The sequence below is a fragment of the Poecilia formosa genome, unplaced genomic scaffold (assembly GCF_000485575.1).
Source record: "Poecilia formosa unplaced genomic scaffold, Poecilia_formosa-5.1.2 Scaffold41, whole genome shotgun sequence".
Lineage (NCBI taxonomy): Eukaryota > Metazoa > Chordata > Actinopteri > Cyprinodontiformes > Poeciliidae > Poecilia > Poecilia formosa.
Genome location: NW_006799980.1, coordinates 1,047,700 through 1,075,639, shown reverse-complemented (window position 1 = coordinate 1,075,639; position 27,940 = coordinate 1,047,700). Strand labels below are relative to the sequence as shown.

The following is a 27,940-nucleotide window of genomic DNA, read 5'->3' as shown; positions in this document are numbered from 1 at the left end:
CATCACTTGCCAAGGCATGAACTGCCACACGTGTATCCGTGCGTGTAAACTACATTCGCGGAGAGCTTGGATGTGTATGCAGAGCCAACATAGGGCGACAACGCGAATTTACTCGATATTGACTGGATTTCTGTTTTTTCTTGGAAAAAGTTTGTGTCATTTACGGGGAGGTATCATAACAACTGTGGCTACGTTTGAAAAGAGATAAGGTAAGCTTGCTTGGGATTTCATTAGCTTACTTTAACCGTTGCTTTTTTTTTTTTGCTAGCATGCTAGCTGTCATAGCCCTAAGCTGCTGACAAACAGCTCAATGCTATAGTTAGCTGTGAAATATCTTCATAGTTCTACACGCATTCCAATAAAGGGTCAGTTTACACATAGGTTTTGCACTATTACACAAACCATAGACACACAAACCGATGTGATTCAGAAGATATCAGTGCTTTGAACTCCTGCCAACTAACCAGTGTTAATACTAACGTAGTAGTTAGGCTTAGAAAATAGTACCGCTCCTTCATGTTTTTGTCCATTGTTTTCGTTTTTCCTTTTTGATTTATGGATACATTGCACCTATGAAGTAGCAGGCATGTAAAATATGCATCTATGTCAGATTCATGCTAACTAAGATGTTTTGTCAATTATTGTGGCTGCCAATCTAAAACAGGCATTCAGATATACAGACTCATCAATGGCTCATCACAGGTTCTTTCTGTCTTAGAAGTCAATCAAAGGCTCCATGTACAGAATGTGGAGTGAACGTTTGAGAATTTTAGTTTGGAAATTTTTTGGGAAAACATTAGAGCTTTAAATAAATAATTAGGCCAGCTAACATATGCCATGTCAGCTTTTAATTGGTTTATTACACCACTGAAAATAGCCATAATTTTTATAATTTAGACCAAGCATAGGGTAGCCTCTAACGTAGGGGTGAGTCTTTTGTATTTAGAGCTGTCTGCAGGTTGTTGCACTTGTTGTTCATATTGTTGTGACTGTTAGTTTCCTTAGAAAATAAAACTTATTTAGCTTATTTACTGGGAAGAATGAACTGATAATGAAGGTTTTTGAGCAAGTGTTATACTTATGGAACTGATAACAGAGGTTTCAGTGAAGATGTTTTTTTTTTCTTTTCTTTCCAACCGATACTCCTTTGAACCATTTTTGATTTAGGGACACAGGTACCAGTTAACCAGAGATGGGAAAAACGTAGAGAAACTCCCTACAGGAGAGAGATGGGTGGAAGGCACCTTGTATGTGACTGATGAGATATAAAAGGAGAATTTGTATGTGTCAACTTCTTCTTCTTCCTTCTTCTCTCTTGCTTTTCTTTTATCAGATGTTGATATTTACTCAGATTTTCTAAATAAAATGTCTAAAGACAAATGCACATTTCTCTGATTGATTTGGTGTATCGCTCTCTCCCAAAACGAAAAAGATTTTTCCTAAACATGCTCTTTGCAGCAATTTCTGTATCTTTCCTCTATCATCAACAAGCTACATCTGCAGCATCCATAAATTTCTCTTTTTGTAGTTTTATAAGCCCAGCTTTTGCAGCAATTGTATTTTTTATTTTTTTACTCATTGTCTGTAACTCATGAAGCTTTGAGAGAAGGGCTTGAGTGTGCACAGATGCACCTGTACTGTTTTTTGTTAGTTTTTTTTTTTTTTTTAATTATGTGCAAATGCCTCTGTAGGCAAGAGATTAAAAACACCATCCTCTACGTGATCGTGACTGCACAGTTTCAAGATGGCACGTCCAGCTTGCTTGTAAACAAGTCTGGCCAAACCAGCAAACCCGCTGTGGGGTGGTAAGGGCGTTGGCAGAGGCGGCGTTTTCTACATTTTGAACTATTTAGGCACGTGTGGACCTGCGACTCTTTACATTCAAACAGTTCACGAGATTTCAATCTCACTGAGTCTTCGCAGGGTGAGAAATCTCTCTCTTGTCAGTCTGCTAGATGCCTGTACTTACTTCTTTAATGGCTGGGGAAATTAAACTATCTTCTAATAAATCTCTGTTGCCTGGTGAACAATGCTAAGAAAAGACACAGAGTGATAGTTGGTAAGGGAAGGTGCGTGTGCGTTGTGTGTTCTCAGAAGGGTGGAGGGCTGCAGGAAAGTGGACAACCAGTCTTTCTTTAAGGTGCCAAAGGTGATTAAGTTTCTGTCATGTTTGTGTGACCTGACCTGTGACACCCAGCGTTGGGATAACATCTACGTTGCAAAGATGTCAACATACTTGTAGTGCATTAGGCCTGTTTGGCTGCTTTATTTTACTAGGGGTGTATGTGGATCAGAGTGTTACTGGGAGAATAGCCTTTTCTTAATAAACTGATGGTGTTGTTAAATATACTTTGGATCTAGTTATGTGATCATGTAGTCATGTGGGAGCTGGGTAACTTTAAAATAGCTTAAATGAAGGAGAAACTTAATATTTAACAGAGACTCAGGATGTTACAGGGTTTAAAAGAGACAGTTCGCTTTAAAGGTTGACTTTTTTTTTTTTTAAATTAAAAAAAAACATTTTTAATGTAATAGGATTTTGAGTTTAAATGTTTACAAATCCTATTCAGGTTTTGCTGATGAAGCAAAGGCCAATTACAAGAACGAAGGTTAACTCTTTTTGAAGACCTTTAAGCTCTTCATTCACACCATTTAAACTCATTTGACTGAACTGGAAGAGGGAAGTGCTGGACTGACGGGAGTCAGTAGTGGTGCTTGATATGGGCAGATACCCAGGGCAGTGTCAAAAAAGGGCAGGGCGCCCAATGTCTAGAAAATAAAGTATATCTTATATGTCAGCTGTATCTTGAACAAATTTGCTATTATTTATATACATGTGGAGTGGAGTAGGTTTCCCTGGCTTGCTGCTGGGTAGTGTAAGACTAGGTTATCTGCTTTCTGCTGGGAAAAAAAATTCTGATAATTGCATTTTAGTTGGTTGGGGGCGGCAGCAGGAGGGGCACCAGTCCGGCAGGAACCCCCGCAGAATGGAGTAACGCCACACTCTCCCTCTCCAGCTTCTCCACGCTGCTCTCAAGAAACATCGAATCGGCGAGAAATACCGCAGCTCACAAGTAAAACAGCCATCATGTACAGTCCAACGTGTTGCAGCAATGCAGTTTTAACCCATTATAATGTCTTGTCATCCCAGTTTTGAAGTCCTTTTAAATGAGATTCTAGAGAAACTGCTGGAGTTTTCTCAGTCAATTTGCAGAATAAAATAACACAGAAACCTCTGCCCTAATTGTTGCTGCTCTTCGCAGTTAGCTGGCTACAAAATGGGCTCTATTTCTGCTCTTTTGAGAAAAATACATTTGGCAGTTTGCGAAAACCACATTACGCTGATTAAACTTTCCAGATGACATAAGTAACATAAGTAATATGTTTTATATTTTAGCAGATGAACAAACAATAGATTTCATATGGATAAAATGATGCGGAGGTATTTTTAGCCAAGATTATCATACTGTGGAAATGTCACACTGATCCATGCCTGCTGCTGATGTAATTTTACTATCAGCACCAGGAAAGGTTACAGTATCGAACTGTCACATCGCTTTTCTGCTCATCTTGGGTTCATAAAGATCTTATTCATTATTATAGATTCTTATTTTGTTGCATCCCCATATGTAGCAGATGACTGTAGACTTTCCACTTGTCTGAGAAATGTGCAGACAATGTAGATAGATGTCTTGATGCATAATGACACGCTGCCGTATGTGGCCTGGTAGATGAGCCGTCAGCCACCCACTGACACTCATTTTACAACTTGTTGGGGGATAACCAACCAGCCAACGTGACTCAGGTTTCCTCTAAATCAAGCCACAACAACTGAGAAATGGCATGAATAATTATAGCCGTAAAGAAGAGTTGATCTTCTTGAACCCATTTTATTTGTCAGAGCTCTCTTTAATGTTGATTAATTATTATTATCTGGACAAGAATATGTGTGATCTGAGAATATATAGTAAAAAAAATAAAATAAAAAAAACACATTTTAACTCCTCCATTTTATCTCCACATTTTTTTTCCCTCATGATGTGGGGTTTTGTGTCATTTAACGCTGATCTAGATTCAGTTCAGTGTGCTGCAGATCACACACACACACACACACACACGCCTCTGGTCGCAGCTGAGCCTGGTGTCTGGCACGCCGTCTTCCTTCATCCCTTCTCAGCACAGCGCGCTCTCTCATTGGTCTAGCCAGCCGACCAATCAGCACTCCGCGAGGCTCGCGGAAAACACCGCCGCGGACACGTGCTCGTGTGTGTGTACGCAAGGCAGAATAGCTTGGATCCAGCTGCTGAGGTGCGCGCGTCAGTTGCGCAGAGAGCCGAGCGAAATAACAACGCGACGTCTCTTCTTCTTTTTATTTTCTAATATATTTGTGCTGTTGCGGGGTTTTGGGGCGCCGCTTGGATCCGTAGATAGGAGCGTTTGTTTCCTGGAGTTTCACACTTGTTCACGCACGGACCGCATCTTTCTGCTGTCAATGCGTAATCTGCAGCGGGAAGTATTCTCACGTTACACCGGGGTTTACTTCAGGTGATTGTTTTGGTACAAGCAATTACTGCTGTGTGTCTTGCATTGATTGCTCATGAATTGCTGCTGTTTGATTATGACAGAATCCTACAGATTAGGTCTTTATTTTACTGTTGCATACAAACAGTGAATGCAAAGTGGGCTATAAAGGTTATTGTTTTTTTAAATTAATGAATAATCCGAACAGTTAATGATGCAGCCTCTTCTTTGCTCCTATAACTCTTTTGTGAGATTCTCGGAGTATGATATCAGTATTTAAACATATCAAAAATGTATGATGTGATCTGTTTTTGTTTTTTGTTTTTTTTAAATGGAGGAACTGTTCCTAAAGCACATTGACTAGTTCAGGTATTGCAATGTTCATCTTTAGTCATAGACCCAGAGAAAATGCAAATTAAACAACCCCTGGGTGTATTTATTTTGATTGGTGGCAGTTCTTTATTTGTAAAACACCTGAATTTGTCTTTTCTTTTTTCTTGGTGAGAGGAAAAGTGTAACAGCCTTCTATCAGCCAGCTGATCAGCACTGTGCAGTTGAAAAAACCACTACGGTAAAATAATTTTAAAAAAGTGCTGTTTCTTGGTAACCAGCCCATATCTTATCTATGTCTATAATAAAATAATTTGTATTTCTGTTCATTTGTGCCACCAAGCAGATCCAGGTGTGGGGGCAGTGGTCACCTCTATTAAGACAGTCTTTATTCATAATCAATATTTTGTAGTTGGAATTTAAGGAAAGAATCGACAAGCAACATTAAGAGACGATAAATACGAAAGGATATATTAATTTTTTTAGTTTTAAATGTTGGTCACTCGCTGTACCAGTCATGCGACAAATAATCATCCGGGGAAAGGTTGACAAAACAAGCAAATAATGTCATGTAACGAGCTCTGAACATTCTGTTTTTGTTTCTCAGATTTGTTGTTGCTTCAGCTCAAAGTGCGGCCTCCAGGTCCAGTCTGTGCATGCCCAAATATAGCTGCTTGTCCTTGGTCTCCAGCTAACAGCAGAGAGTTGCTCCAACTTGCATTATAAATTGTTAAGACCACATTATTTTCATGTTCTGTTCTCCCACGTCTGGCTTCATGTTCTGAGTTTTGCAACTTCAAGTCGAGGCTCTTTATTATACACGGACCGTTTGCTGTTTATTATATTATAACTATCGTCTCAACAGTCGTTTCCTTGTCTGTTTATAATCTTGTTTGTTTGAGATGAGCAGATTTTTTGGCCAACTGTTGGAGCAGAGCTTTGGCAACTTCTGGAGGAGTTGTTCTCCTTCATTGCTAGCGATCCCATATAGTGGACTGGTATGAGGTCTAATTAGTTTGGTTTTTTTTATAGCTGAGAATAAACAATTATTCTTGCTTCATGGAGTTTTGCGATATTGGAGCTGTCGAGAACTGTTTTTAAATGATCTAGTCAGAAAAAGTGACTTGATTCAAATTATCATCGTTGCAACTTTCTTCTACTGTATCCCAATCGCACGTTTTCCTGAAACATGGGGAAACCTGTGGGAACAGACAGGAAAATTAAGTTGTTTTTAAAAGCTTGCTAACCTTGATTCCAGTAACTGGCTCATGCCTGGTAAGTATGTGAGGTTTTTTGTAGCTGCTACCTTGGAAACGGATGGCTGCGTCTCATTTCGAAGCCAAAACATGCTCGACTGATTTGAGTTGGAGAAAATCAGGAGGAAATATGGAATTGACTTCTTCAGTACCTTAAATGCTGTGAAGCTCATCAGTTCAGAGTGTACACATCTGTAAACACGAGGGCTGCGAGTCCATGAGTTGTAGTTTTACATTGTGCAGAAAGGAGGTAATATAAGAGCATCGACCTGCTTTTTGACAGAGTAAAATAATGAAAACCTGAAAGGGAACTTTTATTCAGTTGTTCACATTGAGCTATGGATGTTGGTCCAGCTGGTTTGTCTCCTCACATAACCTGTTGAACAGTGTAGATCAAGTGCAGTACTTAGCTGAAGTGTCAATCTTTTTTTTTTTTTTTTATGAAAAAAACAGTGTTGCAAGAGCACAAAGCAGTGCTCCTTCCCACGCCAACATAGACAGTAACTTGCATAATCGGAGACCGGTTCCACAGAAGAGGAGAGGGCGGACATAAATTTAGATCTCGTCCCGCAGAGTTACCAGTGTATAGTTTTACACTTCTCCCAGTGTTTATGTGCGTTTTACTCCTATAGATCAAACACATCTTATGTCATGTTAGCTCCCTGATTTACACCCGGAACCGACTCCTGCAAAGAGCTGAAGCTAAAACTGATTTAGCCATTTAGAGAGTTGAGATAAAAAATTTTTTATTTTTTATTTTATCTTAAATGGAAAATAGATATATTTTTGTACAGTTTTTGGGTTAATTACTGCTCTTGCAGTGCTGTTCTTTCAGCAACTGTCCTTTTTTAAGAGTCTGTACACTCCAGTTAACAATTGATCGATTTACTAAATTAGTTGACGATTGTTTCAATAATTGATTCATCGCGATTAATCACAATTAATCGTTTCATCCCCAAAGAGCATCCATGCTTTTTCACTTTTCCAAATGTCATATCCAGCCAACACAAAGCGGTCTGTAATTGTAAACTAAAAGCGGTCTGTAAACTAAAAATGAAAGATCATGTGTATCATTTTCCTTCACCTGTGTGAAGGAAAATGATACACATGATCTTTAATTTTTAGGTCTTGCCAAATTTCCTGTACTTTGACTAGACCATTCTGACCCTTTTAACATGTGCTGCATGTGTCAATGTGATGGGGGTGTTTTAAAGGTGAGGTGTATTGAAGATTGTAGTTGTAATCTCAGAAAAGGAGCATTAACCCTTTATCATCACCACCTTTCTTGTGAATCTTCTTCTTCTGTGCACGGACGCCAGCTCGCATCTCAGCCGTCCTGCTTATTTCTCCTCCTCCCGCCCAGTTCGGCCGCGGCTCACACACTGTGCCATGTGCAGAGCGTGCATCATCCATCTGACTAAACATAATGCTATTTAGCAATTTAATGAAGGCCACCCAGTGCACCGAGAACTACTGAACTAATGCAACTCAATCACCTTGATTTGGGATATATTTATGAGCCGCGGTCGTCACTGGCTGTCCACACCTGTTACCTTCTTATAATCTGGTTTCTGCGTCAGGGCAGAGAGCTTTTTTGTCTGAGCTGCCACGCTGGGGGTGGATGGGGAGGGGAAGGGAGGACGTTTTTACACACCAATGCCGCAGCAAAGCATCTCTGCACACCTGTCAGTGGCCAGCAGGGGAGTTTCGGAAGCTTCTATTGGAGCAGCCAGGTGTATAAAATTGAAAGGATTGACGGCGGCCTGTAACTCTTATAGGATTACCTGCTGGCCAATAAATAGAACCAGACTCCTACTTGCGTAGGTGGCAGCTATTTGTAGGCATGTAGAGGCACTACCCCAATTAAAGCCCTAATGAATGAAAGCTCTCCGACGTCCAGCGTTATTTCCCGCGCTTGACGTAAAGTTTATTTTGATCGTCTTCTGGGCAAAAGGGGACTGTGCTGTGACGACTGACTGTGTACTTTTTTTGCTAAATTCGGCATGAGTGCGTATGCAGTTGCACCATTCAAACGGGAGCTGAAGATTATTGTCTTTCTCCGTTTTTATTTCTGGCTAATCTGTGCAAAAAAGCCCATCAGCTGGAGCAAAACAACACCCACACTCTCTAACAAGCAGCCAGAGCAGAGCGGAGTGGAGCACCCATTTCAAGGCCATGTTGGAGTTTTACCTTGGAGAGGGGGGGACGCGATGAGCTGATATTATGGGATGTTTTTTTGTCTGTTTTTTTGTTTTTTTTCCAGACTTTCCCTACCATTTTGTGAGCACCTTCTCTGTTTTGTTTCAGGTGGCCTTTAAGCGGCTGGAGCGACTCGCCTCTCTACAGGAGTGCAGCAAATGTTTTTTTCCTTTTTTTTGCTCTCACCAAGAGCTGTTTTTTTTTTCATCTTCCCACTCTGACTCCATCGCTCATCCCATCTGTTCGAGGATCCACGCCAGGGCTGTTTCATAACAAGAAATTCATCTGTTGTCTGCGCGGCGTTGAATGACACTTCAAGCTTTTCTGCCCTCAAAGAGGGCTTGAAGCCACCAAAAGGAAAATCACTTTTTGTTTTTTAAACTGTCGTGTTTTTTTCTCTAAGTCGACAACTATGATTCACTTGTGTTTAAATAGTAGTCCCACTTAAATTTGAGTAGCTCCAGCTGAGCTTTACAACCTCATTCTACACTAGTATGAGTTATGACAGCTCCACGTCTGTGCCCAGCAGCAGCGGTCGGGGGCGAGCGGCGGGGGCCTGCAGCGAGGACCGGGAGGCAGAGACACTAGAAGGAAATGAGCAGAAAAGCACCTGCGGCCGCTCCCTTTTCAACGTCCCCGGCCAGGAACAGGGCGGGGCCTCCAGAGCAGGGTCCGGGAGCCTGTCCGGAGACCAGAGAGGGCCGCACTCGGACGACATGGACGGCGTCTCCAGCGGGAACGACTCGGGGGAGAGGGAAAGCGTGGGTAGGAGGGCGAGGGACGGAGGGACCTCGTGCGGACACCAGTCGGCGCCCAGCTCCCACAGTCACAGCTCGTCCAACGGGAAGGACTCCGGTATGAATCTGGAAACCACAGACAGCAACAAGAGGTAGGAGAACTGTCTCTTCTGATACTTCAGGTGCTCTTCTAAGTCTTTAGATGAGTCCTTCAAGCCCTTCACATGCAAACACATACTTTGATAGAAATGTCTCCTTCATAGCTGTGGATCAGGATGGATAATACAGCCTGATAACCAGTCCAGTATCCAGTCCAGATTTGTCAGTTGTATAGATCTGAACTGACTAAATGTGTTTGGATTTAAAGAAAATGTCAACAAAAACAGTGAAATAGACCTTTAATTCACTAATAAATCCAGGACCAACCTCAACATTGTGTTATTTCAGGATTTGTTTAGGACAGGGTGGCAGGGTTTATATGATCAAATCCTACTGGATGAATGCTTTGTGCTCAAATGATGAATTGCTTTTGCAGATGAAGTTATCTTACATCTCTAACCAACCTACTTTTTGCAAGCATTTGCATCAAGACACAACATCTCATGCACATCTAATTAAAGCATGCTTAGCAGCTGAGTAAACAATCAATTCTGATTGGACGATGTGAGATGACATGATTTAAAACCTCAAAAATTCTTCTAAAACTTCCTTACAATATTGCCTTTCTCTACACTAAAATTTGTCTTCCTCAAAGTGACATAAAAACCGCAGAGTACTGTTTTTAGAAGTGAGAACCGTTTCTCCACAGATATCGGCATTTGAAACCTGAATGGTGCTTATCAGTCAATTCCAAGAAATCTACATCCGTTCTTCGTCGAACTCATCTGATGCACGTTTTTGCGCACACTTTCTGCCTTGTGGGCCAAGATCTCACACATTCAGAAAAAATAATGCCAAAAGAATATAGGAAGTTATATATATATATATATATATATATATATATATATATATATATATATATATACATAGACCAAAGTGAAAGAAAAAGGATACGTGTGTTTATATGGTTTTGCGAAGAAAATCTTAAAAGTGTGGTGTGCATTTGTATTCAGCCCACCTTACTCTGATAACTGCAAATAAAATCTATTAAACTAAAACTGACTACATGATAAGACTCTGTGTGTGTCATGAAACTAGTAATGTAAATCACCCTGGACACACCATGCTAACAGTGAAACATGGTAGTGGCAGTATCATGCTGTGGAGATTTGTTTTCTGCTGGTAAAGACGGATACACCAAAATATCAGCAGCAAAAATGTGGTTCAACAAATGGCTGACTCAGACGGGCTGAAGAGAAATGCAACCCACACTTTTCCTATTTATATTTGTCAAAAAATGTTTTAAAAGCACATAATTTTCACTCTTTGTGTTGATCAGTCGAATAAAATTCTAATAAAAACAAAATATTGCTGTAGTTGCATGACTAAATGTGTAGATGTTTAACATGACGTCTTTAAAAGACACTTTACATTTTTGTAAAAAAGAAAAAGAAAAAAAAAACGTACTGCTCAATTTAATTTTCCAAATCTGTCTTCATCACCCAGCTCCAACTTCCAGAGTCTGTCGCCTCCCAACGGCTCTCTGGCCTACAGCCTGCTGTCCAACAGCTCAGAGCACGACCCCCGCTCCACCTCCGGCTGGAGCAGCGACCAGTCGGCTAGGCTGCAGACGCAGAAGGAACTAATGAAGGCCATCAAGGAGCTGAAGCTCCGCCTTCCCACTGAGCGCAAAGCCAAGGGCCACTCCAGCACCCTGAGCGCGCTCAAATACGCCCTGCAGTGTGTCAGGCAGGTTCGAGGTGAGCCAGCTGCTTTTGTTGGGTTGACTTTTTTTTTTTTTTTTTTTTTTTTTTTTTTTAAGACCGGAACATTTAAATGGTAGTTGCGACAATCATGATGCGAGCTCAGCTACAGCCGCTTTTCCAGATTTACAGGTTAATATGTGTAGAAAGCATCAAAATACACTCAGTTTCTGCTGCACTTTGAATAAAAAGATGTAATATCCATATTTTTTTTGTGGGGGGGGGGAAATGATAGAATTTTTACAGTTATTGTAGCAAGAAAGAAGAAAATGTCAATAAGGCTTTTTCAAAATTACACTTTAGACAAGAAAAGTTTCTATTTAAAGAGGGATGATGATCTTAATCAGTCACCAGATGAGCAAGGAATCTAGTTATTTGCATGTATTAAAGTTTTTAAAATATGATAGACCTAATCTAGTTTTTAGACAACTGCACCAATGAGTGACGTTTCACTAAATGAGTTTGAAAAGGTTTTGAAAGCATGTCAACAAAAGGTAGTTTCCGTCTGAAGCATAAATATGTGCAGTTTGTTGAACTACGCTGATACTTTAACTGGAACCGTGTGCTCAGGTTAGATGAGAGTGAGATTGATGTGGTATGAAACAGATGACCAGCATCTGGAAAATCACCTCATGCCTACTGTAAAGTACAGCGGAGGATCTGTGGTGCTATGGGCTGTTAGAAGCTGTGATGTCACGAACCATGAGATTCAGATGGAAACCCAAACTCAGTCTTCTCCGTTGATTGCCTCAGTCTTCAGATCTTAATCTGACATTGTGAGATCATTTTACTGCAATGAAAAGATTTCAACAAATTTTTTCCCAGAGATTGTAATAAATTCTTGTGTTTTCCAGCCAACAAAGAGTACTACCACCAGTGGAGTGTGGAGGAGTGTCATGGCTGCAGTCTGGACTTGTCGACCTTCACAATAGAGGAGCTCGACAACATCACTTCAGAATACACCCTGAAGAACACAGTGAGTTCACACTCACTATTTATTTCTGTTATGAGTTCTTGACCGAAGAAAACATTTGGCCTCGAATATTTTCACTTTCACCTACTGCGCTCTATGAATCTGCTATACTAGTTTTTCTTGCTGAAGTCCTGCTCTCTGTTGTCCAGGACACGTGCTCTATGGCCGTGTCGTTCCTGTCGGGGAAGGTCGTGTACGTGTCCCCTCAGTGTTCGGCCCTGCTGCGCTGCAAGCCCGAGTGTCTCCAGGGAATCATGTTCTCGGAGCTCCTGGCCCCGCAGGACGTCAGCACCTTCTACAGCAGCACGGCGCCCTGCCGCCTGCCGTCTTGGGCCTCCTGCATTGGCTCAGGTTCGTTCATGTCGAGCCCTAAAAATCCTCGAAGTCAGGATTGTAATCCCGCACTGACTGACTGACTCTGCCCTCCTCGCAGCTTCTCCTCCCGTCGACTGCACCCAGGAGAAGTCCATGTTCTGCCGGATCAGCGCCGACCGGGCGCAGGGGGGCGAGATGCGCTACCACCCGTTCCGCCTGACGCCCTACCAGCTCACCCTCAGAGACTCGGACGCTGCAGAACCGCAGCCCTGTTGCCTGCTCATCGCCGAGAGGGTCCACTCCGGATACGAAGGTCTGTATTATGGTGTTAACAAGGCTTAATAATGATAAACACATGTAGGTGCAGGGATTCAGAGGAAGACCAAACAGTTTACAGTCAAAACAAAATGAGGGAGTCTGGTTTTAGGACTCAGGCAGGTGCAAAGTTTATGTAAACACAAAGCAAACACTGCACTTTCAGCGTTTCAGTACACAGCGTCTACGTGTCTTCCTGATGTCTGTAGAGGACGGGAGAATGACAGAGATGGACAGGCTGTGTGTCACTATTTAGCTCTGGAGCGCCATATTCCTCTGAATATGGATTACATGCACAGAAACCGACTGCATGTGTGCTGCAGAAATTAGCCTTTTTACATAAATTCATGCAGAGAGGGGGAATTATTAATCTTTTCTCTCTGGTCCTTTCAGCTCCTCGTATCCCTCCAGACAAGAGGATCTTCACCACCAGTCACTCTCCCAGCTGCCTCTTCCAGGAAGTCGACGAGAGGTCAGTGACCTCGTTGTGGTTACTGTTGTGCTGCTGTGTGCCGGCAGTGTTTTCAGCCCGCCAAAGCATTGTGATATCAACTAATAGACTTCAAGCTTTCAGTCAGTTCAGTCGCAGATATGGTTTTATCTCAATAACTTCTTGTTTACTTCCCCAGCATTGATGTGTTTTACTAATATACCCATACACTGGGGATGTCCTTATCAGGATTTGTTTTTTTGCGAAGATAGCCATCTTAGTAAGTTTACACTTGAAACCAGGAGATTCGGCAAGTCCTGTGTATGCTTAAAATTTCATAGTATTGCTTTTAAATCCTTCACTTTAAAACATGGTCTTGACTTTTCAGTGTCTGCTTTTATTTTCGGCAACTACATTTTCTGAAGGATAACCTTAATATGTTGATCCAACATAAGGTTAAAAAAAACTTTGCTTTCTCATTTGTTTTCTAAACATATTTCTGATTTGAAACATACAGTCTTCAATATACTTTTACTCCAGCTAACAGTTGGCTGAGGGGCTAAGCTTTCACTAGTTGCTTTTATGACTTGTTGATTATTCAGCACTAACCTATTTCTGTGCAGTTACAGTTAATCACGTTTGGACAAAACTTACAGAAAAAGTTGTTCTCCTGGTTCATATTTAGCTCATTTTTTTTCAATGTTTTAAAATTTAATGATGAGTGTTTCAGCTGCTACATGAGTTTTCTGAGCAGAACGGTACACGACGCAAGCCGACAGTGGCGTTTCCACTGGGAACGTCGACGTAAAGAATGAAAAACTGTTTGCTACAGTAACTCAGATCACAACAAAATCACCCGCAAAAACTAGAATATTGATGAGGACCTCAGGTTGATACTGATCGTCACTCCTGTGGTTTTATTGCAACTTTTACAAATTCAGACATAATCAATCAATCAATCAATCAATCAAATTTTATTTGTATGGCACATTTCAGCTGCAAGGCATTTCAAAGTGCTTTACATAATTAAAAGAAAACAGCATGTGATATTGAATAAATGGTAAGAAAGAAAAAGAGATTTTGAGAAAAAAAAAAAGATTAAAAACCCACACCCCTTTTCAACCAAGGGGGACGACACCCGCACCCCTGTCCCTATCTGGGACTCAAACCCGATCTGGGACTTTAGTCAAAACATAAAATAAAATATCACACAACTGTTCAAAGTGTTTGGTGAAATAAAAACCATTTGTTCTCATGATCTGATTGTGTGCTTTCAGGGCAGTACCGCTTTTAGGCTACCTGCCCCAGGATATGGTGGGAACCCCCATCCTGCTCTACATCCACCCAGAGGACAGGCCAATGATGGTGGCCATTCATGAGAAAAGTGAGGCTGTTTGAGTCTCTTCTATTTTGCTAGTTTTTGTGATCTTGATCAATTATTATGCAGACATTTTTTGTTTTTTTGCTCTTATAAAAGTACTTTACCTACTGTAGATGCAGCCTGAACACAGTTGTCGATATCAGGCTGCATTTGTGATGCTTCAGTACTTTTTCCTTGTGAATGCGTCTAACCAGCCTTTCATGCTTGTTTTAAACTCCGTCTAAACTTGTCCCGCGGTTCGCTTTCAGTCTTTCAGTTTGCAGGACAGCCGTTCGACTACTCGCCCCTGCGGATGTGCGCCCGCAGTGGAGAATACGTCACCATCGACACCAGCTGGTCCTCCTTCGTCAACCCTTGGAGTAGAAAGGTGGCGTTTGTTGTCGGACGTCACAAAGTCAGAACGTAAGCGGTTAAAAAAAAAGAAGAAAAAAAAGTATAAACTTGTGTTACCTTTGAAACAAAGCAGAAGTATCACACTTCTGTCTCTCTCGCTTACAGGAGCCCGCTGAACGAGGACGTGTTCACCCAGGGGATGGGCGGTGAGAATCGAGTCACCACGCCCGACATCGTCCAGCTGAGCGAGCAGATCCACCGGCTGCTTGTCCAGCCGGTCCACAGCGGCAGCTCTCAGGGCTACAGCTCACTGGGGTCCAGCGGCTCCCGGGGGTCCCGCCGTTCCCACCAGCAGCACCCCAGTGCCTCGGCCGCCTCGTCCAGCGACAGCAACGGCCCCGCCATGGACGAAGTCGCCGCCGTGGCTTCGCACAAACCTGTGAGTCTTGAGACGCCGTTGCTTTCTAAAAGCAAGCACAGGCAATAAAACTGTTATATCCTGTTATTATTAACTCAAGTTTACATGTTTGAGGGTTGTTTTTCTTTGTTTTGTTTTTTTTTAAGATGACGTTCCAGCAAATCTGCAAGGACGTCCACATGGTCAAGACCAACGGCCAGCAGGTGTTCATCGAGTCCCGCAACCGTCCATTACCCAGAAGAAACGCCAGCGCAGGTAACGCAAAAGCACACCTGGCTGATGAACGATCCAAGAATGTTGATGATGATGGAGCAGGGGGAACATACGTTTCTGTTCCTCTCGACGTTTGTCCAGGTGCAGCAGGGGTAAGAACCATAAACAGCGATCCAATCAGAGACTTGATAGCGGACATGACTCAGCCGCCCAGCTCCTTGGTCCCTGCGGCTCTTCTGCAGAAGGAGCCCTCGACCAGTTACTCCTACCAGCAGATCAACTGTCTGGACAGCATCATCAGGTTTGTGTGCAGGCTCAAAAACAGCTTTCCTCTTCTCTCTCTCCTTTTTTTTTTTTTTTTTACGCAATGTCCGTCACTCATCCTGTACTCGTCCTGCGCAGATATCTGGAGAGCTGTAACATTCCCAACACAGTGAAAAGGAAGTGCGGCTCCTCCTCCTACACCACCTCATCCACGTCCGACGACGACAAACAGCTGGACGCCACCGGCAACAACAAAGGTAACCAAACTCCGACATCTTCCACTTATTACCTAAAGGTGACTAGTAGCAGAATGCATTCAATTATCCACATCTGCAGTCTGAAACAGAAATGTGAGCGTGTCTCATGTCCTGAGTTGCTAACAAATCTGGCTCTCAATGTCTCTGTGCATCTGAACTTCAACACTGGTTTCTCTTCAGGTGGTTCAGTTAACCTCGTAAGTGAACCACCTCCTCTGCCTCCCCTGACCATGGCTTCGAAGGCAGAGAGTGTAGCCTCAGTTACGTCTCAGTGTAGCTTCAGCAGCACCATCGTCCATGTAGGAGACAAGAAACCTCCGGAGTCAGGTGGGCACTGTTATCACTCTCACTCTCCGCAGGTTCCTAAAGGAGAATGCCACGGACCTCAAAGATCTTTTCTTTCCTCTTTCTTAACTTTTCCTTAACCTTGGTCTGCAGTAGACAATAAGAAAGAACATTTTTGCTAATTTGGAAGTTTAAAATAAGTGTCAATTTCTTTGTCCTCAGTGTTTCAGGTTAGATTAGGAGTTTTTGTACATCAAGATGTTTTTTTCACAGTCTAATTATTGCCTTGGTAAAGCTAGAGGATTGAAAATCTTGTAGTTGTGGTTGATACTTTTAAATTTCTTAATGCATTAAAATATTTAACTGCAATGGCAATCTCTCCATCACTTTTAACTGAAAATTGTTGTTTTAAGCAAAAAGCAATTTGAATCTTCTGCTAATTATTTAATATTTAATGTTTGGCCTTTATTCACACGGTGCTAATAAGCAGTTTACACAAATTTCAGTTCTTATCACAGAAATGATTTGGTCATTACTTTTTGGGACTTTTTTGTTTATTTTGAACTGCTCTTTTTATTCAGCGAACAACTTTAGCGATTTTTAAAGACATTACAACTGTATTGGAGATTTTTTTTTGGTAATCCATGCAGGCTCAAAATTATACATACAGCCTTAAATTCCCAACCCAATACAGCTTTATTAAGTGCCATATAAAGACACCAATATTAGTTCAAAGAATAAGTCTAAAATTCTTGACCGCATGCTTTTTGCCAGACATCTACTGTGTTCTGGTGAAATCCTGAGCATGTAACCACTACTTTGTCAGAATTGGTAAAGTTCAGAAAAATGATTTTTCTTGCACAACCCTAGCTTTCAGCATGGTGCACAGCCAATTATGAACTTTAGAAATGATTAAAGTTAATAGTTGTATAATTATTCCACTTTTGAAAATCAACAGCTTAGATCCAAAAGGTCCTTCATGAGGAGTGGGCAGGAACCCACTTGATCCGTCAGATTTGCAGATTTTAACTCTCACTTTAGTGTCAGATCGATCCTCCTTGTAGTGTAAAATCAAGCTTTATTTTCATTGCACGGTCTCAGGTGGAAGTCCGAGAAACGACAGTGCCCATGTAAAATGGTGTCGAGGAAGGACTTGTTTCGACCAAATCTTGCAAGAACATTTGGAAACATTCTTTTTGCAACTTTGGAGCAATTTGTGTTTAATTTACAAATGTTCTTGCATGATTTAAGCCATCCTAACGTCTGGCCATTTCCTGAAAGTGCAGTGTTGGACGTTTACCGTCTTCCAAAACCAAGCAGAATTTGACAACGGTAATGCACAGATGTTTCAAATCAGGCTAATCAAGTTTTGCAAAAAAAAAAAAAAAAATCAGGAGCTAGTCCAGATCTTTGGAATTATTTTATGCAAAATTGCAGATTTTGCTGTTCAGATCACTGAGTTACAGAAGTTTGATGCCTCTATCATACTGAGTGAAAGAAAACTATTGTTTAATTTTAAATGTGTTGCTGTTTTCTCCCCTGCTTTGTTTCTCAAGACAGTGAAACTGTCTTTTCTAAGTATTTTTGAAAATCATACACAAGGTTTCCCCCAGAAAACTTGCTAAGCCCGGTGGTTGGGTGCTGGGCCAGTCATTCATCCAGCAGCTTTTTGAGTTTAAAAATGACAGGAAATTTGAAAATATGACTTGATAATTATGAGTTATTGAAAGACTGGAAGATAAATACCTGAACACCAACTACAAAGTCTTAAAAAAATGCAAACATTTTAAAAAGACTTAAATAAATAAGCAATGCTTACAGCCTGGTGGAGGCACAAGTAAAGCCTGGTGGTCCACCAGGCTTATAGTACAATGGGGGAAACCCTGATGCATATTTTTTCTGTTTTATTTGATCAGACATGTATGCATATATCTGTTTGTGCATTATATTATGTAATGTTGTTTCAGCGTAAAAGCCATTTGGTTTTTAACATCTCGCCATTCCTTGTCCCCCCGTCTCAGACATCGTTATGGAAGAGGCTCCCACAACTCCAACCCTAGTCGCCCCCCCTCTGGCTACCACCCCAAAGCCTCCAGCTACCACCAGCTCGACTCCAGTTGCTCTGACCGCCCCCATTAGTACAACTGTAGCCCCCTCTCACCTTCCTCCGCCGCCTCCTCAGCCTCAGGCAAGTCAGCCGGAGAGAGACAGCTGGCGGAGCGGCAGCGTGGGAGGCGGGGCGGCAGGAGGGGGCGGTGCTCCCAGCCGGCTGGGCCTGACCAAGGAGGTGCTGTCGGCCCACACCCAGCAGGAGGAGCAGGCGTTCCTCGACCGCTTCAGCGATCTGAGCAAGCTGCGGGTCCTCGATCAGACTGCGTCTCTGAACGTGCGCGCCCACGCCCCTGCTGCGCTGCCACGAGGTAAGATGTGAACGTCACTCTTTCGGATTTAAGCCACAAACTTGAATGTGATTTATCAGGATTTTATTGTGATAGACCAAAACAAAGTAGCACATAATGTATAGTTTTCTGTGATACAAATAGAAATCTGAAAGGTGTGGCACACATTTGTATTCTGTCCCCATAAAGTTGACAGCCCAAAATGAAATCCAGTACAACCAGCTTCCTTTAAGATGCAAGATGCATGTTTTTCTTTTGGTGTATTTTTGTGTTATCCCAATTATCAATCTTAACAGAGAAGCATGGTAGTGGCAGCATCATGACTTTTTGTTGGAAAATGTTAAAACATTTTGAAATGAGATTTTGATGCTCTTGCTGGATGCTGTTCATGAACAATTTCAGTTTGTGTGAACTAAAGAGGCAGCGTTTCACAACAGTATGAAGAGGAAATGTGTGTTTTCTTTTCTCTGTGGGTTAGGAAATGCTCATACAATTTTTTGCTTTTGTTTTGTTTTTGCTCAGGTGTTCGCTGCTCCCGTGATTACCCAGCAGCCGGAGGCGGCACCGCTCACCGCCGAGGCCGCGGTGGTAAGAGACTGAAGCACCAGGAGTCGTCGGACCAACTCAGCTCGCTGCCTGTGAACCGACAGGACCCTCGAGTGAACGCAGCCCCCGTTCCTCTAAACGTGCCCCTTGGGCCCCCCACAAACTCCCCCTCGTGGCCCTCGGTGGGCTCCCAGGCCAGCATCCCCGCCGCTCCCTTCCCCACTGGTATGCTCCCAATGTACCCCATCTACCCACAGATGCCCCAGCCTTTTCCCGTACCCGATCCGACGCGGTTCCCCTCCACCCAGATGGTACCTCCCATGATGGCGTTTGTTTTGCCCAACTACATGTTCCCCCAGATGGGGCTCCCCATGTCTCAGCCCAGCGCCGCCCCGGGGCATTTCTACAACCCCAACTACTCTTTCACCGGGGTGCCCCCGCACCCTGCTCCCGTCCCCGTCCCCTCCTTCTCCAACTCTGTGCCCATGGCGGGCACCTGCGCCCCGTCCCGCAGCAGCACCCCACAGTCCTTCACGCAGACCCCCGCTGACCGGGAGGGGGCGGAGTCTCCCCTCTTCCAGTCAAGATGCTCCTCCCCTCTCAACCTGTTGCAGCTGGAGGAGACGCCGATCAACCGGTTAGAAGTCGCCACTGCTTTGGCAGCGTTGCAGCAAGCCCCGCCCTCTGTGCAGAGCGCAGCAGCCGGGGGGCAAAGTTCAGCCAATCAGAGGAGCTCTGACGATCCATCCAAGGAGAATGAGAACGTAGGCGGTTTCTGCTGCTCCATAACCCAATAATTTTCACCTCAGCTTTGAGAAACATCTTTTAGATGGTACAAAATGTTTTCTCTTCTGTTCAGGTTGAAGCTGTTGAGTCCAACCAGGATGCGATGTCCACTTCCAGTGACCTGCTGGACCTCCTGCTGCAGGAAGACTCTCGCTCAGGCACCGGCTCAGCCGGCTCCGGTTCAGGGTCCTCGGGCACGCGGTCCTCAGGATCAGGCTCCGGCTCCAACGGCTGCAGCTCCTCAGGAACCAGCGGCACCAGTGAGTAGATTGGTCCAAAAGATACCACACCTTACGAACATTTTCATTTTTCCACATTGTGTCACTTTACAACCACAAAATTCACTGCTAGCAGTTTTTGGAAGCAAACCAACACAATTGGTTTTCCCTTTTTTTTTTTTTCTTTTTTTTTTCCAAAATAAACTCTATGAAGTAACTACCAGGTGATTCCAAAAAGCCGTTGGGTTCCATTGGATTTTATTTAGGGTCTGAACACAAATACGTTTGAAATTTTCTGGTTTTTGAAATGCCAAAATGTTCACGGAGTGGGAACACTTCTGCAAGGCTCTGCATGTAGACCGAATCATTGAGCTGTCACCGTTTTGGTTAAACGAGTTAAATGATTACCGAGTTTAAAGGTGAAGTGTTCAGGGTCACAGAACGTTCAGCTTGACTCTGAATCCTCGACATGTTCTTATCTGGATGATGGATGCAAAAAGGTGGTGCCTTACTGAGGATTGGTAAAGTACTCTTGAGCTCAAAATGTTCATCTCTGATAAATAATTTCTTTATTTACTCTTATTCTGTGATTGTCATAAGAACATTACATAAACTAGTGAAAAAGGAGCAGAGTAGCTTTTTTCTTGTATTTTTTCATTTTCGAGGCCTTGAATCTGGTTTTGTCTGGTTATGTTATTTCTAAACTATTTATTTTTATTCGACTTATCATTTTTGTTTAATGATCCTCGGCCTCGATTCGGTTAAACACCACCTCACATTCATCATTGTGAACCTTGATCATTTTCTCAGTTTTAGATTTTACTAAACAAGGTTGTTCTACTTTTTGAGCTAAAAATAAAAAAAAAAAAGCGTTATGCTTTCATCTGAAGGATGAAGATTGAATAGGTTAATTATCAATCACTCCTAACCTTCTCAATGCGAGTCATTGATTATTTATGTCAGGAGTAGAGACGTCATCACACAGTGTGAGAGGGATTGAGTCATGAAACAGGGTTTTACTGTTAAAACAGGCTTGACGTGTTAAAATGTGGTTAGTGATTAGCTTCATTAGCACTGATGAGTGTAGTTTGCAGCCTCTAGATCCTTATGGTAACTTTTAAAGCCTCCAAAATGCTGCAGACATCCCTAAATCCAACATTTTCTGTGAGAGAGCGTTAAAGCTCCAAAAAATATAACAAAACAACTTTGCTGGTCTTCATTCAGCCTTTTTGTCATCTACAGAAAGTCTCCATGTTCAAAGGGAGAATGAATGAAAAGCCGATATGTCTTGGTTTAAAAAAATAAAAGTGTTTTCTTTTTGTGCTCTTTGATGCATTTCTGCACTTAAAAATTGCAAACTTCGGAGTCTGTCCATCTCAAAGAGTATTTTTGCCATACGGTGTGTTCACTGACCAGAAAATTACCATTTGAATTTCCATTCATTGGTCACCTAGTAGGGAGGGGGACAATCTTGGATGGTTTATAAGATAATTTCCAACTATTTGAAGTCAATCGCTCTACGATTAGCAAAAATATTCATAGCTTCCAATTTTCCCAGTAATGGGCATTCCAGCAATTTATTTCCAGGAGCAGAGAAATTGAAAAACACCTAAAAACTCAAACGGCCTCGGTTCGACGTGGAAGTAGAAAAACGCAACATAAAGATGGCTGGAAATGAAAGTTTGTGCATTTTCTTTGTCTCATTCCTGCATGAGTTTAAGCAATAGACTTTATCAGCTGTGCATAATTCTTGCACAAACAATGAGAAAAGCAGCTTTGTATTAATTTCAGCTTTAAGAGATCAGTTTGTCGGATCAAGCAAACATGTTAGAGAAAACGGATAAAGGCTGAAAAGCAGCTGGTTTTCCTCTCATAAGCACTTCTCCCCGCCCACCCTGTCAGTTCTGACCTTTCAAAGCAGATCGCTTCTGTCACTTTCCTGTACTCGGTACTTTCTTCTCTGTTATTGATTCAGGTTTTCTGGAACACCAAATCAAACGCATTTCCTTTCATGTACTTCGCAGATGACTGGTTTAGTTTCACTATTTGTCGAAGCTGAGTCCGCGGTTTCGGCATCGCTTTGATCGTCACGTCTGATTATGTAGCTGTGGTGCAAAATCTCTTTATGTCTGCAAACAAAGAAGCAAAGCACATGTCTTCATCTCTGGAGAGGAAATCAGACATGTGCAGCGTGTGACGTGGAATTATGAAAGGGCGGCGTACGTAGAGTAGCAGTTTTAGGACGGAGGCCTAAAGATTGCGTGTATTCTTACTTTCCTGCTGCTCGTAGTTTGAGTCATGTAGCCACGCAGAATTTTCTGGGCTCACCCAAATAAAATGTTGCATAATCTCGGTTGAAATCTCAATTTGCTTATGAGAAATTGTCCACCAAAATCGTTTTGGAAAAAGTTGGTGTCACTGACCCAACTCGTAGATGTTGCGAACTCCTCAACTGACTCGGTAACATTTAACTTCAACTGTTTGTTTGTTTTTCATTGCCCCTCTCCCCACCCAATCAGGCAGCAGCCAGGGCACCCACACCAGCAAGTACTTTGGCAGCATCGACTCCTCTGAGAATGACCACTCCCGTAAGCAGCCAGCAGGGGGCGGTAGCAGCGCTGGAGGAGACAGCGGGGAGGATCAGTTCATCAAGTGTGTGCTGCAGGACCCCATCTGGCTGCTGATGGCAAACACCGACGACAAGGTCATGATGACGTACCAGCTGCCCGTCAGGTACCATGTGACTTCCCCACTCAGTTGTCTCATGTTTTAGCTGATTCTCGTGTTTTGTTTTAGTACGTCTTTTCACTACTATATGATAGAAAAACAGTTGTTTTTTTTGGAAACGTAGGCACTTTTATGCTACTGCATCATTCAACTTTTGCTGCATCTACGTACTTGTAAAATATTGCCTGTTGAGGGACAACAAATATCACTTTTAAAATGAATAAGTGAACAAATAATCCTCTCCCTGTCCTGTTATGAACAGAAACATGGAGAAGGTGCTGCAGGAGGACCGCGAAGCTCTGAGGAACCTGCAGAAACACCAGCCTCGCTTCACAGACGAGCAGAAGAAGGAGCTGAGCCAGGTCCACCCCTGGATCCGTACGGGACGCCTGCCGCGGGCTATCAACATCTCCGTAAGCTCCCCCGGCGCCGCCCGCGTCCCCAGCGAGAGCGCGCGCACCCACAGGAATGTAAATTAAACGTGCGTCTCTTTGTGGTTTCAGGGCTGCACGGGGTGCAAGTGTCCCCCCTCGGTGCCTCCCGCCACGCCGTTCGACGTGGAGATCCACGAGATGGAGCTGTGCACCGTGCTGAAAACCCAGGAGTGCAGTGGCAAGGACGGGAAGGCTCTCGCCGAGGCGGCCATGGACGACGTCCAGGTGGAAGACGAATACGAGGAGGACGAGGCACAGCAGAGGAAAGACGCCAAGGCGGAAGAAAATACCGAAGAGAAGGAGAGACTGGCAGCAGAAACTGTGAAAGACAAAGAAGAGACTTAAAATCTAAATGAGAAGCGCTTGAGTTTTATCACGTTTCTGCTGATCTGCAGAAGAAACAGAAAAAGAAATGCGCATCTTCCAGGACATGTAGAGCTCCACGTTGCACGCTCTTTTGGGATGGTGAGGTGCATATTAATCCACAACACTGCCATTTACTGCTGGACTGGTCAGACCGAACTGATCTAAATATCTGACTGTGATCACACAGCATCCGGCATGTTGTATATGACTGCAGGAGAAAGGCCTTGAAAACCACCAGATACTCCCACTCAGTTTTAGAGAGTGACTTCTAATTCCTTCTTTCCTGTTTTTTTGGGGGGGTTTTTTTTGTTGTTCTCTTTGTTCCTGTATACATATTTATTTAAGCTGTAAAGTTTATAGATGACTGAGGGTAAATGTGTTAGAAATAAAAACTGATGAGCCACATTACAGAGTCGAAGCTTAAGACAGAGGGACGTCTCCTCTGTTACAGTTCTTCATATTGAATGTTTCTAGGAACACTGCTTTTTTTTATTTTTTACTTTGTGTATATTTTTGTACTTTAAGCCCCTACAGCTATAGCTACAGAAGACAAAGACATGAATAAATCATGTTGTAAGAATTGCTGTAAAAAAGAAAAAAAAAAGTTTTTAACCCAGAAGTCAAGCACTTTTGTTTGAGCTGCCCCTCGTTGTGGCACAGTGGCAATCACCAGAAAACTGACTGGCACTTTAACTGACTCTACAGTTCAAGATTTCATGTGGACGACGAATAATGCTGCTGTGACGGACAGTATTCCTCCGAGTGGTGGTCACGTTTCAGTTTATGTGTTAGCAGTGCTCTCTCGTGGCTTTAAGTAGCTTTTCAAAGAGATCAGCGTTTTTCTTCGTAAACACCCTGACAGTTTTCCCCTGTTCCCCCTCACCCCCCCACACACACACACACTCGCTTCTTCTCTCTTTCTCTGTCTCTCTGTGGCACTGTTCTGGTCATGTGATGTTCTACTCTTCATGGTGTCAGTGGCATCTGCAGCAGTTTCTTAAAACATTTTGTGAAGTTCTTTGTACAAAATGAAAACAATAAAAAAAAAAACACCTTCAAATGTCATTAAAACATGATCCTTTTAGATGTTTGATTTTTTTCTTTTCTCCAGCTGTTAGTTTTATGTCCTTTGACACTATTTTTGTCAGTGGGTGTTTTGCAACAGTTGGCCCTGGGTACACAGATGTGTCCAGAAGGAGCTGGAGGCAGAGAGCAGATGAGGGCAGCTGCTTTTTCCAAACCCGGCCGCAGCCTCCTTCTATTCAAACTGCGGTTTCCACCCAAAGTGTTCACCGCAGCCTAAAAAAGACAAAGGCACGTCCTCGTTCAGACAAACAATGTGGGAAAGTTGACTTCACTGAAACCCTTTATTACAGTGATGGCAATAATGATTTTTATTGTGTGTCGAACCAGTTATGAGAGAGGAGGCGTTAATAAATTAGCTGAAAGCGTTTCTAATTAGAAACTTTCTTCCTGTTCCAAATTTGCTTGTGCTTTTTGATCCGTGGCCCAGTAGGCCTACATTTACAAACTACTTCTTTCTTATTTGAGGCTGGCTATTTAGCATTCTCTCCTGCACTTTAACAATTTCATACCCTGGTTTCTAACAATGCGCGAAGGAATTTAAACACCGTGATCAACCTTCATATATGCTATGCTTTCCTTGGCTCGTCAGCTTTAGTCTAAACTTGTGCTTGCTGCTGTCATACAAAACAAAGCCAACCTTTCTAGAGTGAAAAGGCTATCAGACGGCATCTGACATGCTACATGCTGAAACGTTTATGTTTTGTTCTTTTTTTTTTCTTGGCCAGATGAAAATGAAAGCTATTTTCATGCCTTTGCAGCTTTCACAAAGCAGCAGAGTAAAAAAAAAAAAAAAAGCTAAAGTCAACATGCTAACTTTCCTAGCGTGAAAAGAGTAAGAAATTAAGCTAACTAGCCTTAAAAGCTAAACATAGGTCTTGTAAAACAATATGTAAAATGTTCAGCACTAAGTACACAACTATTCCCGAAGCTTAAATACAATTTACTTTTGGGAATAGTTCTGACTTAAACGGTGCTTTCATGTCCAGGCAGCCTAAAGTTGTTTTGGCAACTTTGTCACAGGTACCAAGCAAAAGTCAATGTTAACTTTCTTACCAACACAATGTGAACAAAGTCTAGCGATCACTGTGCACCGATCCCCCTTTTTTTCTTAGTCAAATTTCAGCTGTGCTTTTATGTCCACATCCAGCTCTAAACCAAGGTGAGTAGTAAAGTTACATTTACTGAGTCACGTTTCGGGAAACAAAAATATACCTTCAGCATCTTCATTACACTTGAGTAATATATTGATGTAATGCTACTAGTAGATCTTACTCATTATACTGTCACAATATAGTGATAGTTTTAACATGTAAAAACCACTTTAGATGTATAATAAACATTACATTCTGCAGCTTTAAGATATTAACAGATATTCACTAGAACATGAGGGAGGTTGTGTGTGCAGAGTATTTCATCAGATTTGCACCGACAGATGTTCAAACAAACAGTTATTTAATACAGAAATTAAAACGTTTGTGTTTATCTGCCATATTTGAGTTAGAGTGGGCTTTTCTGGCGGTATTTTAACTTCAAATGTACTCACTTATTTCTGAACGGTGTGGTATAGCATTTGTAAGCTAATGTTTAGTCATGGCTAACATCAAAGTTAGCCATAAAAGTTAATTAGCTCTACACTCTGAAATCCAGCCCATTAAAATAGGTTAAAACTATTACTTTGACAATTAATGTATGGTCTTGCAGGCTAGCTTAGTCCAGGGTTCTGATTTGTCTAACATTTTCTAAGTGACGGTTTCAGCACAGGAGATAAAAAGGCAGAGATTTTATAGCAGCTGTAGTTGCTACCATATGGATGCAGAAGTTTAAATAACCTATGTTATAAAAATAGTTATCAGATCACTTCCATTGATGCCGATTTAGCAAATACCGGTACTCTAAAATAAACATTTTGTATTTATGAGTGTTGGACTACCTGACAGCAGAAACACAGAAGGACCCCAAAATCCAGTTAGGTCAGACATACTTGGCAACAAAGCCAGATGTTTTTCATTCAGCTTCCCATGGTTTGCATTGGAAAGTTGAACCACACAATAAAATTAAGGGTAAAGAATTAAATTATTCTCGATGAAAACGTGACAAAAGATCAGTGGGCCCCGGCATTCGCTTGGGTTATGGGCCACAATTGCCTGTGAGTAGCAAAAATCCGCAAATATTTTAGGCTCCCCCTAGAAATGCTCATAACTGCCTATTTTAATACTTCAAACACCATACAAACATGGTGTCGAATGTAAAATTTTACGAATAAGAAGAAGAAATTCCAGTGAAAGTAAATCTTTGTTTTTCAGCATGCACACACATTTTCAACAATTAGACTCTTGAATCTGTGGGTTGAGCCTGGTCATTGGCTATTTTGGTTCCAGCGTTACTGGAAAGGTGTGTAAAGATTAGAGTACAGTGGAATTGATTAGTCTGAAGAGTCCTGACCTCATTCGCGAGAGAGAACATTAAAGGTACTTTAGAGAAGAAATTGTGAGTCAAGCCGTCTTGTTCAACATCAGTGCCTGACTTCACGGTTGCTCTGCAGAACGAACGGTCAAATATTCTTTTTGTTGAGGCAAACCAAAAATATACTCTTAAACTTAACTCTATGTAGGGTTTAGTGTTTTTTTGGTTTGCTGGTGTATTTGAAAGAGCAAGTTTTCTAAATGCAGGCACTAACAAGAGTCCTGCTTATAGCTGGCTGTGCAGTGAAGTGGTTTTTACACATACAATCATGGCCATACGTTTGGCAGAGACACAAATGTTGGGGTTTGCAGCATTTCAAGTTCAAACTCTTGACGAGAAAACAATTTTGCACTTTAAATCAAAACTTACTGTGCTGTCCATTTTTCTTGATATCTCCTGCTGTTTGTTTTTGCATGTTAGATCCGAGCTTGTAATGTCAGATTTAGGTTCTCAGTGGGCTACGTTTAAGGCTGTTTCCTAGCCAAAAATTTCAACATTTCAATCTTCTGACCTTTTAGACTCTTTGTTTTCACTATTGTCTTGTGACAGTGGTCCAACGTGCAGAGAAATACACAAACTATTTGGTTTGTTGAAGAGGTTTCTGTTAGAGGATGTCGTGATCTTGGGTAGAGATGTGGGTAAGCCCACGCATGGATTGGATGAGGGTCCTTCAATGTTGGCACATTGGACTTATAGCAGTTCTCACTTCATTTGCTCTCTGAACAAATCATTCTGGTCTAGCAATTCTGGACAATTGTCCTCCGGCAGAACCTCCTGACGTGAAGTCTTGATAGTTCAGAAAAAAAAAAAATGACTGAAGGTGTGC

General features: G+C 42.2%; 1 protein-coding gene across 2 annotated transcripts; it reads left to right on the top strand.

Annotated features, from left to right (window-relative positions):
- Window positions 1-37: 37 nt before the first annotated feature.
- Window positions 38-24,169, top strand: per1b (period circadian clock 1b). 2 transcript variants are annotated; one of them, XM_007551321.2, is made up of 20 exons: window positions 38-209; window positions 8,415-9,195; window positions 10,649-10,902; window positions 11,760-11,881; window positions 12,028-12,229; window positions 12,312-12,506; window positions 12,902-12,980; window positions 14,216-14,322; window positions 14,568-14,721; window positions 14,818-15,091; window positions 15,217-15,325; window positions 15,425-15,584; window positions 15,686-15,804; window positions 15,985-16,131; window positions 18,111-18,509; window positions 19,011-19,798; window positions 19,894-20,080; window positions 22,558-22,771; window positions 23,028-23,178; window positions 23,269-24,169. In XM_007551321.2, the coding sequence occupies exons 2-20, from the start codon at window positions 8,801-8,803 to the stop codon at window positions 23,542-23,544; spliced, it is 4,332 nt and encodes a 1,443-aa protein (XP_007551383.1). In that variant the 5' UTR covers window positions 38-209; window positions 8,415-8,800; the 3' UTR covers window positions 23,545-24,169. The 2 variants fall into 2 exon arrangements, with proteins under 2 accessions (XP_007551383.1, XP_007551384.1); XM_007551322.2 differs by lacking the exon at window positions 38-209 and adding an exon at window positions 4,290-4,545.
- The last annotated feature ends 3,771 nt before the right edge of the window (window positions 24,170-27,940 follow it).

What these genes read in the sequence shown, in the direction of transcription:
- per1b (XM_007551321.2), top strand. Translation starts at nt 8,801, where the DNA reads ATGAGTTATGACAGCTCCACGTCTGTGCCCAGCAGCAGCGGTCGGGGG. An exon ending in GGACGTCACAAAGTCAGAAC is followed by an intron (nt 14,722 to 14,817) that starts GTAAGCGGTTAA and finishes TCTCGCTTACAG; the next exon opens with GAGCCCGCTGAACGAGGACG. An exon ending in CAGAAGAAACGCCAGCGCAG is followed by an intron (nt 15,326 to 15,424) that starts GTAACGCAAAAG and finishes ACGTTTGTCCAG; the next exon opens with GTGCAGCAGGGGTAAGAACC.